This window comes from Dermacentor albipictus, chromosome 9 (assembly GCF_038994185.2).
Source record: "Dermacentor albipictus isolate Rhodes 1998 colony chromosome 9, USDA_Dalb.pri_finalv2, whole genome shotgun sequence".
NCBI classification, from domain to species: Eukaryota; Metazoa; Arthropoda; class Arachnida; order Ixodida; family Ixodidae; genus Dermacentor; species Dermacentor albipictus.
Window position 1 is genome coordinate 7,924,542 of NC_091829.1, and position 13,368 is coordinate 7,937,909.

General features: G+C 44.6%; 1 protein-coding gene across 3 annotated transcripts in view; it reads right to left on the reverse strand.

The window, feature by feature from the left end:
* Window positions 1-2,584: 2,584 nt before the first annotated feature.
* The window catches only part of LOC139049814 (UDP-N-acetylglucosamine transporter-like), a 37,911-nt gene continuing 27,127 nt past the window's right edge, over window positions 2,585-13,368 (reverse strand). For 2 of the 3 annotated variants that reach the window (XM_070525618.1, XM_070525619.1), the window contains exons 7-8: window positions 7,561-7,694; window positions 2,585-4,138 (exon numbers count right to left, since the gene is read on the reverse strand). In XM_070525618.1, the coding sequence (XP_070381719.1) occupies window positions 4,069-4,138; window positions 7,561-7,694 (204 nt within the window). In that variant the 3' untranslated portion in view covers window positions 2,585-4,068. The remainder of the gene's footprint in view (window positions 4,139-7,560; window positions 7,695-13,368) is intronic. The other variant, XM_070525620.1, reaches the window with a different exon arrangement.

Below are 13,368 nucleotides of genomic sequence, written 5' to 3' on the forward strand. Positions count from 1 at the left end.
CCGTGGGCGCTTCGCAGCTTTATAATGCATGGACATCATTCATCATACAACGGGCTTTGCCGGTTACAACGGCGTAAAACCGTGCGGACGGGCGGCTACGTCACGTGACGGCTGTAGTCCAATAGGAATTGGCAAAATAGGAGCACGCCCTGCGGCAACATGAGAAAGAAACACAGAACATACATTGGCGCCAACTTTAAAAATGTGGAACTGGGTACGCTCTGGGGGCGGGGGGTCGGATGGGCCCGAAACGACCTGAAAAATTTCCCACGGTCTGTGCTCTGGTGAAGCCCACTTCTCGAAGCGCATTGTATTGTATATTGATAAACCTGAGGACTTAATATTTTAAGCGACAACCCGAACCACCCCTCGACGTATGTATTCGTCCGCTTGTAGACAGAACTAGCGACAACAGTTATTCAACGCTACTACAGTTTGTTCGAGTTTGTTGCTTTAGTTAACATTCGAGCGGTCTTATAAAATGGCGAAGCGTTGCATTGGTTTGGAGCTTCTTTACGCAATCTTTGACCTGGCACTGCCGTAACAAATATGTACCCTGCACAGCCAATAATTAAGTGTGAGTGGAATTACAAAAATAAAAGGTGACAACAAATACCAAGACGCCGGAATCGAACCAGCGACCTAGCCTTCATCTTATCAGAGAACATGATCAGCGTTCGTAGAAACCATTCGTCCACGACCTCAATCAGCACCGAGGCGATGCAACAGGCTTATATCGATAATTTTGCGTTTGATTTAGCGACCAAGTTACCAAAACATCAATATTTAAGCAAGGTTTTGGTGGTTTCGTGAGTAGCTGGAACAGGGAGCTGAAAGCGGACCCATTTGAAATGCGTGGAGACCTTACATTGCAATCGGCGCAGTAGTTCGCTTAAAGGTAGCTCTTTTCTTTGCTCAGAATGCTTCTAAACACAGATGCTCCTCTTTTCCTAGATCTGCATGTTTCAAACTTCGCAGGCTAATTTGGAACAACTTTTTATTCGCAAAGAACAGTGCGACTCTTTAAGGATGCGGGCATAGACGCAGGAGTATCAATTACCTCTGAACCTTTACAAAAACAAAGTAAAAGAGAGGAAGAGAGAGAGGGGGAATTTGACGTCAGGCAGATAATCTCAAATCCACCTTCGATGACGAAACACCAGCGACACCAGCTCTAGATTTCCCGATAGTGAGTTTTGTAGGAAACTTAATGGTTCGTGGTAGCTTATAGCGTCGCCCATGTCCCACTCTCCGCGCCCTCTGGAATGCTCGAAGGGACTAAAAGCTACCGCTTGCCTATCACGTGGCACTTTCTTTTTTTTTTCCAAAGCTATTCATTTATGTTATTCACGACCAGCCTTCGAAATTGTTTGGTGGCGCTCTATCGCAAAATGACCTACTAAGACTGTTGTAGTAAAGAGACTGCTGCTCAACTTGTATATATGCGCCAACCAATTATGTTAACTCTGAGTGATGTTATGGTGAATGCGCCATTTGTTCGTCCGTTATCCAACAGTTAAAATCATCTGAAACATTCGGCCTGGCCTCCTTGAGCACCACGATATCCCGAGTATGAGGGCAGAGCCATAAAATGTCATGTTTTCCGTATTATTTTTTTCTTCTTACCTTTCATGGAGATCATGGAGGTTCGTATAATTTGTCTTACCGTTCTACGGAGATTGCTGTCTGCGTCGCGCTTGCTCGGGCGTCCGTCGCTATTTTTGGGTCATCTTGTACTTACCTTGTTTTGAGTCCTTCCTTGATATGATGGCTTTCGTTTCAGCGATACTTCTTTGTTAGTAAGGTCGTGTGTTCATAAGTCTTAGTGACGATTTTGATATACACCCTGAACCGCACTTGACTAGAGTGGTCAATCGGTCTATTTGGCCGTCGTTTAAAAAGAAAAAAAAAGCACAGGCCAACACCGCAATCAGGCCACGCATGGCCAACTGGCATGCCAGGTCCATGCGCTATAGGACGAACGTAAGTGCAACCTTGCAGCTGCCTCAAGGTAGTAACTGCGCACGCTGGCGCCTACTCAACCACTCTATACAAGTGCGGTTCAGACTGCAGTGATATAGTGACTCGCCTTCGTGTCCTTCATTTCTCCCTTTTTTCTCTTGCAATTATGTGTGAGTGTTGGCAAGTGGCAAAGTGAGCATTTTCTCATTGTTGTTGTTTTTTGAAATGCTTTAAAGTTTAGTGTTAAAGTAAGTGGAGTTTCCTAAGAAAGGAAAGATTCAAACAGTAAACACTGGTGGAAATGCTTCCTTGGAGATCCATCAGAAGCTCGAGGTTGCATCATAGGTTTGAGAGTGCCTGCTTGGGGGATATTTGTTTATCGATAAATAAGTCTATTACATTTCTTCCTAACGCCCAGCCAGAGACTTGTCCTGACAACTTCCGTAAATGTCTGGACAAGAAAAACAAAATGAATGAAAGGCCGAAAGATGGGAATACAGTGAAATTCGTGCAGTTTCGAGTTTCCAATCTACATCCCAATCTCATCCCATCCCAAAACATAGAAATCTTCTAAAGGCTGACTGGCAGAATTCGGCAATAAACAACCAAAGACATGTGGAAAGTAAATCCTGAAAAAGAAATTTATTCTTTGGACCACTCGCAGCATTGTACAACTCAAACTTTGAAGAACACCAATATGAAGGTGCATCTCTCCTACACAAGCAAGAGTCTGGAGCCTTACTTGGCAAGGTGACAGTACAGAGATATCACGAAGCATCTTAGTTTCTACTACAGGATCACTATTTACAACATCACAGGTTGGAGATCACGTGCACAGCCGTCGGACAAACAAACGCCGTAGGCGAACTATTAATATCTAAAGGTGGCAATTCTTTCACGTCATTCACAAATAAAAAAAAAACTGCACTGACGCAAGGGTTGCAATATAGCATGCAGTGAAGAGACTAGGACTATTTGGGTACAGCTCAGCAACTCATAAATCACTTTCACATTACAAATTGCCTAAATTTGAGCAGAATTTCTACCATCATTTTGATTAACAAGCACTGAGTGCAGATCTAATGAACTCGGCACACAAAGAAAAAGTTAGGAGAACACAAGTAACGCTACCACTAAAACGGCACTTTAAGCTTGCTGGTAATCTATTATGAACAGTAAACATAGCGCATTGCGGATAAGGACAAAAGAAGTGAGAGGACACACTTCGCATTAACATTAGTGCCAAACGTGTCCCATTACTTCTTTTTTTGCACCAACAGTTTCTTTATTGCTGCCTTAACATGCGTACACCAAAGAAACAAGAACCACACATAATTAGTCAATGAAATCTGCATGAGTAGGTGAATGTGTACATTTCACAACATACTGACGAAACGTAATAGCCAAATTGTGGCAAGAAGTGGCATTCCACTTTGAATACAAAATCTGTCTGTATCAGCAAGCCTTCTGTTAAACTGCATGCAAAAGAACTTGGTTTTCTTGAAAGTGCCAAGATTATGGCCTTTGCTTCCTTTGCCTCTGAGTGTATATTATTTCAGTTCTTTCTTTCTGTCGCATATGTCCACATTTGTGCACACAAGTTTGATGGCAGCAAAATAAACTCGGTAGTATCACCTGTGTTATATCACTCTTTATTTCTGGTATTAGTCTAATTTGCATTCAAAACAACCCATCATTCAAGACCAAGACCAACTAGGTCACTTTACATTTTTTTCAGCCACATTCATAGTCAGCACTATCAGTATTGTACAACACGAGAAGTTTGTAAAAGAACTTGTGCCAAGCTCGTATTCCAAACTATTTACACACTGCATGACATACACATACCTAAAGGAAGAAAAAACATTAAAAGTCTATTCACGAATGGTTGGGCATCACACCTTCTTTTGACTGCAGAAAAGCAGCAACATTTTCACATAATAAATACTACATTCCACCCTAGTGAGTTGATGATGGACAAGGCAGCAAATGTCCTTCCATGATTTCACCCTGAAACAAGGCCGTGCCGCCATTCACAGGTGAGCAAAAGGGCTCTTCCTGCACAACGTCTGAAACCAGACTACCATACCAAGTAGGCAAGTCATACTATTTGAAGAGTGGTACGCCATAGAGTGATGTTGCAGTGATGACGATCCCAGCACCGAAGAAAAAATTTCTGTTTAGGAGGAAAAAATGTGAAAATTGTGACTCAGTAAAAATTACTAGTACAAGGGTGCCAAAAAAGAGATTTAACTTGTCCATATACATAGGCAATACCAGGTTACTAAAGACGTAGATGTAAGCAGCAGTAATGATGGCACGATTTTGTGGTGCAATGCTTGACAAGAGCGGACAGAGCTATTACATTGGCTAACTTCTGTACATTGCTGCTGGTGTAAAGTGCCAGCAGTAACATAATTGATGACAAGCAGTTTTTTTTTCCTCAACAAGAGCACACGCATAACACAAACGTTCTTAACAAGTTCGTGAAAACATCGCAAGACGTTGCAAGCAGCATTAATACTGCAACACACAAATTTGTTAACCCAGTATCAGTATTCAGATTCAGCGCTGAGCACTGAATGAGCGCGAACACGTTCTTGCCACACCTCCTAATTACGCCAACTTTGCACATGTACGGCCATTTCTTCTGCTGACATGCAATGACAGGATGAAAGGACAAGTGCAATTCATGCTCGCTGCTTTTCTTTGGTTGACAGCAATTTATCCATGGCTGTAGCGCACGTGGCCACTGGTTCCACTGCAAATGCTCGAACTTTATTGACGATGAGTACGAGCTATACATGTTCACAAGATCGAGCACTTATAGGTGGGCCTAGTGTACTGCAGTAAAGCCTCATTAAACCATACCTGCTTAAACAGTAGCTTCGTTTTAAAAGTAGTAAAGTCAAATCCCTGACACAGTGGCTACTGAAAATAATGCGTTTTGTATTCGTATAAACCACAGCATCTTATTGCATACATATCGTAGTGTTTCCACTTTTCAGAGCGCAATCACGGTGGGGCGTCGTCCCATCAGGTGGCCTGTCAGAAGAACAAGCCTCAGAGATCAGAACAACGGCCTCCAAGAGCCCTGTGCATTTGTACGTGAAGCCACATATACATCATTTCAGCGTCGTGCAAGCAAGGACTTGCATCGTGCAGAACATGGAGGAAGGAAAAAGCTTTGTGGCGAAGCTTGGATAAAAATACACCGGGTGCTCAGCATAGAAGGAGAACTGGACATCGTTTGTGCTATCGAACGGGCACGTAAAAATCGGCACAGGCACGCGAGAGCGATCAACCGTTGATTACGGTATGTGGCATTTGGAATACGAAAAAGTTGCTCAGGAGCGCTGCAGCGACCGTGAAAAGATGTTGGCTACAAGAATCGACTTTCCACCATCGTTGCCTCTGTTGGCGAAGTGTCGCCTAACGACAGTGATGAGAACGACATGAAAAGCGACAGCACCGATGTTTCAAGTCAGACAGTTGCTGAAACTGCGCATTACATCAGCCTCATGAATACAATTGTTGCGACGAGAACAGCACCCTGCAATAAAAAAGGCACCCCGCGACTTCTGCAGCGCTACCGTGCCCATGCACGGAGAATATGCAATGCCTACGAGGGATCTGCCATGCGACTGTTTGCTGAGAAGAGGGGGCCAGCTGAAAGGCTGGCTCACAGCTTCAGTGAGTTTGAGGCCACTGTCGTCGCTGCTAGGTCACCGCAGCATCAAACGAAAATAAGACTTTTGTCGTGCAAAGTGAATCAATACTGCATGGTTTTGCCTTTTCATCGCACTCTCTCTGAGTTACATTTTTGACAGGTAAGTAGACGATCTCATGCTATTTCGGTTAAGCAGTACTATCATTTAGTATGTACTACAGTTTAACGAGGTTTGACTGTATATGCAATGGGTAAAACAGTACAGGGCTCCAACCACCAGCTGCAAAAGCCTTGCTGGACCAGGGCGTCGCCGTCTGTGATGGAACCTGCTGCCAACTTCCTGTTGTCATGCAGGCCCAATGCAACAGAACTGCTCCCCTTACAGGTGTGATTATTGATCTGAAGAAGGACAATGACAGCCTTCACTTGCACGTGGCCCACAACACAGAGCTGTTAGGCAAATGCACACAGCAGCAAGGTGACGGAAATGAGTGGCCTCCTTTGGCACCTTCACCGATGTCCCTGTCGTGCCGCAAGTCAACCAGTCTTCTCCACCGGCTTCGCGTCGGTATGTGAACAACAGCCCACTGTCAAACCAGCACCAGCTCCTGTGGATAAGCCATTGCGGGAAGCAAATGTGCGTCCAGGCCTACAAACAATTTAGTTCCAGGCAAAGACTGGGGTGAAGCCATCACTGGGGGCAAGTACTTCCAGCATGCTGGTTTCTGAGCCAGGCAAATGTTCGCTTTTTCATGTTGCACTTAGCCCTTTGACAACTTGCAAGGAAATCTGTGCTAGGCTGGAAAAAGTTGTTGATAGCAGCGATGTTAACTGCCAAAAGTTCAAACTGAAGCACAAAAGTTACGCTTTCTTCTGGGTCACAGTGAATGAAAATGTCTTCCGAAAAATTTACTCGGAAACCATTTGGACGAAAAGCTGCCTGTTCAGGCCTTTGTACGGCAGGCATGATGCATCCAAAGACGCCAGCGACAAAATAATGTACCATATTTACTCGAATCTAACGCACACTTTTTTTCCAATAAAACGGGTCCAAAAATTGTCTGCATGTTAGAATCGAGTACAACCTTGACTCTGCCTTACCATATCGCTACCGGCATTTCAAAATGGCTGCCTTGTACATTCTTTGAGTCTAGCTGCCGTAGCTTCCTCCATGTGCTGCAGTACGTGTGCTTAGGCAATGCTTCCTTTGGCATTGGTCAGCACACCGTTCGTCTTTCCGATTTTTGCGTTTGCTCTATCAGCATGGAAGTACCGACTGCAACAACATGCCGAGTAGTGGCGTAGCCAGAAATTTTGTTCGGGCAGGGGGCTCACATTGCAGCTCGGCATCCCCCTTATAGAATCTACCGAGGGATCAAATGCATGAATAATAACTGCATTGCCATTGCCAAAGATGTTGCAAATGAATTCTTGAACACTACGCACTGTCAAGACAAGTAAAATGTATTTTTTCAGAGAAGAATATACTCATATGTTTTAAAAATTGAAATAACTGAAATATGTTTTGAAATAACTGATATCAACATTTCCATGTTTTCTGTCTATTTAATAACTAAAGAAAATATCACAAAAATTTTACAACTATATCAATTTGAAACCAGCAAAGCAGTGCACGACGCTGATATGAAGAATTTAAAGGTCATGAAATGAACAAGCTGAGGACAAATCTTTGAATGAAACTTTGTCATTCAAGGACCTTGTTTACATTTTTGTACAAGTGCAATAGCCAGGGAAAATCTCAATGACACTGTCTTTTGTTACAATTTATTGCCTTATTAAGCCTCACCTCATGATAGGAGTTTCTTTTTTGGTGTTGTAGAAGGGCAATTTACTAATACGGCTCAAATTACTTTTCCCTCTAGTGTGCCTCCAAGCTGACTGTGCACAACCAGAAAAATGAAGCTTACCGAGTGGGCAGCAGGTCACCCAGCAAGTAGTAGGAGCAGAATGTGGACAGCACAATGGAGATGGACGTTGCAAAACCCTTGAGAATGCTGTCGGCGTAGCGCACAGCCAGCGAGACAACCAATCCACCAAACGTCTATTCAAGTAAAAGATTCATCTAATATAGTGAGCAGTGGGATAAAGTTTAAAAAAGGCTCTCAGTGTAAGAAAGCCTCAAAACACATAGAAAACCACTTCTCAGTGTGATAAAGTGATGCCATTGTTGTGAACTCTATATATTTCTCAAAGCAGCATCAGCACAAAAGTTTTTCAAGACAATGCCTTCCATTGCAAGTTAGTGCCACCTTTCTGCATCGGGTATGTCTATTTCTAACCTGTTTCTAACCTCTATCATGGGCCAATCACAAAGATAGAGCAGTATAAATATATAAGTGCCACTGAGGCCACCAGGTATGCGCAAAGGGTTACGTGCCCCTAGTGTTATTAATGGTATCTTCGGCTGGTCGATCCCAGGCTCTGCCTCGGAGCAGCCAGATCTTGAGTCGCTCCCTGCCTGAGCTTGAGGCCTCAGCCAAAAACGCCTAGAGTAACAAAAATGGATCCATGGGCAACTTCCGCAATTACATGACTGCAGAACAGGGAAAACTGGTGACTTCCACTTTTACTACTCGACAAACAAAAGCGACAGAGGTCACATGATCAGAGCTTGACGAGATCTTGCAGTCGCTTCGATGAGAGTCAGAGTGGCTCCGAGCACTCTTGACCAGATTCAATCGCACGAACGGAACCAGACGAATACGTTTTGAGTGCTCCGTTTCAACCAGGTGAATACAGAGCCACATGTCAGAGTGCTCTAGAGCACCCAATAACGAACAGCCAAAGATACCATAAGTATAAGCCACTGGTTAGTGCCCTTTGAGTTACTGGGTATGTGATGAATGTGATAATGACGATGTTGACTGACTATGATGATGATGGTTATAGTTGCGATGGTCTGAGGATGATGATTATGATAAGTGATGACAAAAGTTTGGAAGGAGATTCAACCTCTGGTTGACATCGATCAAACATTGTCATTCCAAAGCAGCTTTTGGAATAAGTCATACAATTCATACATCCCATTCTCACCCCCACTCTCTAGAAAAACAGTCTTTCATCGACTTCAACTAGACGTTGAATCGCCTTCTAATATTTTCTCTGCCTATCACCCTAACCATCAAGATTAGCACAAAAGCACATGGCCAGGTGAATCTCTCTGATTCAATTCGTTCCCTGTAAAGGTCTTTTCCTTCTTTTCAAGACTTCATGCGAATTTGGGTTGTGGCTATCATATGAATAAAAACACAATTTTATTTGTCTGTTTCTCAGCAGAACTAAATAGTTACTATGTGACCCTCCTATATAGGTCCATGTAGTTTAAGACGGGCAACATTGGCAAGTGTAGTGCACTCCAACTATTTGACTATGTCTACAGCTTGATAAAGACAAGCTCAATTGCTGCTCTAGTCACAAGAATGTGGCCTTTTCACCCTCCTAAGGCAGTGGATTTCAAGCTCTGATATCCTGCAACTCACCAAAAATGTAAGGTAAGCAATAAAGGTACAACCCCATGTCAAAACGCACACAGGTTTGAGAGACGCCCGCAATTTTTTATTTGACAGCAGTGAGAGACAGCATGGAGGCTGGAGCTTTGCTTGAGAGTTAGAGAGGTATATTTTACTTAGAAACGAAGGAAACATTAACCCTTTATGAGTGCATTTTAGCACAGCATGAGGTGACAGTGTTGTAAAACAACAGCAATGTTTGAATATGACATTTATTTCAAATTGCAGAGTTCATATAAATTCAGTGGTAGCGATAAACTGAGTGTTTTCAATTTGGAATTAGACCAGCAGAAAAAGAACAACTGTATTTGTTTGATTATAAGGCAGTCACGAATATAAGGCACGAGTACCAGAAAAAGAACTTAAGTATGCCTTAAGAACTTAAGGCACCCAAGAAAAAGAACTTAAGTATGCACACCAATATGAGACGATATACTGTTCATACTTGGCAGGAATTGCCCAAAAAGACACACTATAACAAGAAATTTGCCCTGCCATAAAGCCACACCTTAACATGAAATTGGCATATAACCCTCACTCCGCCTTACTGTAAATATTGTCGAATTCCTGGTGTTGGTTATACACACAAAAATGCATCACTGCTTCACCTGCCAAGCTAACTGGTACAATTTGCACTGTCTTTAAAATCTGAATCACTGGGAATGTGGTACTGCCTGTTGCCATATTAAAACAGTAACTGACTCTATGGGCCTCGCATAAAAGGCAGGGGTTGACATCAAGGCTCACGATTCTGTGAAAAAAAAAAGCCTTGCCTCACACTCAAATACATACGGTAAATCCTATGCATTTTGGCCCACATTGGTTTGGGAGACACTTTCATAGGGTAAGGTTGTGGCATTCACAACACTCTACAAAAATGAACTTGTAAAAAGGGGTACTAGCGAAAACACAAAGGACACACACACAAGCAAAAGGTGTTAGACACGGAGGGATGCTGAACTTTCAACTGTACTTTATTTGGATTCACATTGCCCCACATAACCTCCGACGCATGCGCATCAATTGTGTCTAATGCCTTTTCCTTGTGTGCATGTCCTTTGTGCTTCACCGGTACCCTCTTTTTCAAGTTCATCATGCACCAACAGGCCCAAGAGCTTGTGCTAATGCATCTACAAAAATGTTAGGCCGAATCAGGCTTATCTTCTGCCCAAACAATGATATAGCCATCTATGCATTTCCTTTCTTTAATGATGCACGTCTGATAGTTTCCTCGAAGGAGAAGTACATCTTGCTGAAGAATGCATGCCTGTCAGTGACCTTAAAATAGCAAGAGCGCAGCTTTAAAGAAAGGAAGTGCCTGCAAGATAGATAACGATTATTGTTTTGGGACAAGATAAGCCCAAGTGATGCACATTTTTCTCTGAGTGAAAAGCAAAATCTCAAAGTACTTTTTTTTGCTCAGTTTTCATTTGACTTTGGTGGTGCAGCTAAAATTAAGTCCCTACTGTATATTTTCGAATCTAAGCCAATAGTTTTTCTTTTTCTTCAAATAATCATTTACCAAACTGTAGGGTTGGCTCAGATTCAAGGATGTTAAAAAATGTGCCAGTTCCAAATTGCAATGGATAAATATTGTTACGTGTGGAAAGACATAGATGATAGATGCTATTTACACACTATTTACACTGGACCCAGGCAGCCAGGCTGACACTCGCTCGGTCTGTGCCCTTGGCACAGACCAACTTCTTCGTCGTTGTCGCTTCGGCTCGTCTCTTGAGCATTGCTCGATGATATCGTAATATTACCCCCCGGCGGCAAAAGCACCGTCACGGTGCTGTTAAATATCCAAGGTGCATGGAGAGTTGTAGTGCATTAGTTGGGCAACGTGGACAATGTCACTAGTTGTCACAGCGGAGGACATAGTGGGCGTAGCTAGAACGATTTCATAGGTGACAACGGTCACTTTGCGTATCACGCGATATGGGCTGTGTAAAAGGAAAGCAGTTTTTCACAAAGGCCGGCTTTACGCGATGGTGACAAAAGCAACACGAAGGCGCCAGGCATAAAATGTACATCACGGTGACGGAGGTCGTAGCATTGTTTCTGCTTGTCTTGAGACACTTGTAGACGAGTGCGTGCAAGTTGACGAGCATGGTCAGCATGGGTGATTGCATCGCGGGCATAATCGCTAGTTGAAGCTGTGGCAGATGGAAGCACAGTGTCCAGTGGTAGCGTTGGTTCGCGGCCATACAAGAGGTAAAACGGGGAAAAGCCAGCAGTTTTGAGACTGGAAGAGTTGTATGCAAAGGTAATGTAAGGTAAAGCCAGGTCCCAGCCACGGTGGTCGTCTGAAACGTATTTGGATAGCATGTCTGTAAGGGGTGCAGTTCAAACGCCCAGTGAGGCCGTTCGTTTGGGGGTGGTAGGAGGTGGTAAATTTATGCTGTATTGAGCAAGCACGCATGATGTCGTCAATGACTCTGGCCAAAAAGGTGCGGCCACGGTCTGTAAGCAATTGACGCGGAGCACCATACATCAAAATGATATCATGTAGAAGGAAGTCCGCAACATCAGTTGTGCAACTAGTCGGAAGAGCACGGGTTACGGCATAGCGGGTCGCGTAGTCCGCCGCGACTGCAACCCATTTGTTTCCTGATGTAGATTCCGGAAATGGGCCGAGAAGGCCCAAGCCGACACGATGAAAGGGCTCGGCGGGGATGTCGAGCGGCTGCAGGTAACCAGCAGGGAGCTGGGAAGGCTTCTTGCGTCATTGGCAAAGTTCACAAGCGGCGACGTAACGTCATACGGAACGGGCAAGGCCCGGCCAGAAAAAACGGTGACGTACACAGTCATAGGTTCGAGATACGCCGAGGTGTCCTGCCCTGGGGCGTCGTGAAGCTCTCCTAGAACAGTGGAGCGGAGGTGTTTAGGTATTACAAGCAGGAACTCAGAGCCGTCCGGATGAAGGTTACGATGGTACAGAGTACCGTCGCGGAGGACGAAGAGGCATAGAGCAGCATCGGCCGGAGAGGTTTCAAAACGGTCGATGAGTGCTCGGATGTAGGCGTCACGGCATTGCTCGTCGGCGAAATGAAGCAGCTGGGATACAGAGAATATGCAAGACGCACTGGCAATATTGCAAAAGTCAGAGTCGTCAACAGGGTAACGCGACAAACTGTCAGCGTCTTGGTGCAGGCGGCCAGACTTGTACACCACGGAATATGAAAATTCCTGTAACCTCAAAGCCCATCGACCAAGCCGGCCTGTAGGATCATTTAGCGATGAGAGCCAGCAGAGAGCCAGCAGAGCGCATGATGGTCAGTGACTACGGAAAAAGGGTGACCGTAAAGGTAAGGACGGAACTTCGCAACCGCCCAAACAACAGCAAAGCGTCCGCATTCCGTAATGGAATAGTTGCGCTCCGATGGTGCTAGGAGGCGGCTCGCATAAGCAATAACGCGATCCTTGCCACGTTGACGCTGGACTAAGACGGCACCTAAGCCGTCATATGACCGCTGGCATCTGTACGTAATTCTGTAGGCGCATCAGGGTTGAAGTGGGCGAGAATGGGTGGTGAGGTTAGAAGAGTGACGAGACGAGAGAAGGCGGCGGCTTCTGCAGTACCCAACGAGAATTGTACGCCTTTCTTCAAAAGATTAGTTAGGGGCCTAGCAATTGTCGCAAAATCTGGAACAAAACGCCGAAAGTACGAGCACAGCCCTACAAAACTTCGAACGTCTGCGGCTGTCTTCGGAACCGGAAACTCTCGGACAGCGCAAGTTTTGTCGGGATCAGGCTGTACTCCGGAACCGTTAACGAGATGGCCCAGAAGAGTAATTTCTCGGTGGCCAAAACGACATTTGGACGAGTTAAGTTGCAGCTTCGCCTTTCGAAATACATCAATTATAGTTGTGAGACGCTCAAGGTGAGTGTCGAACGTTGGCGAGAAGACGATGACGTCGTCGAGGTAGCAGAGGCATGTGGACCATTTGAAACCTTGGAGCAAGGAGTCCATCATACGCTCAAAGGTGGCAGGGGCGTTGCATAATTCAAACGGCATTACCTTAAATTGGTATAGGCCATCAGGTGTGATGAATGCGATTTTTTCTCTGTCCATATCGTCAACAGCAATCTGCCAATATCCCGAACGAAGATCAATAAACGAGAAATAGCTGGAACCGTGCAGGCAGTCAAGGGCGTCATCTATACGTGGGAGCAGGTAGACGTCCTTCTTTGTAATGCTGT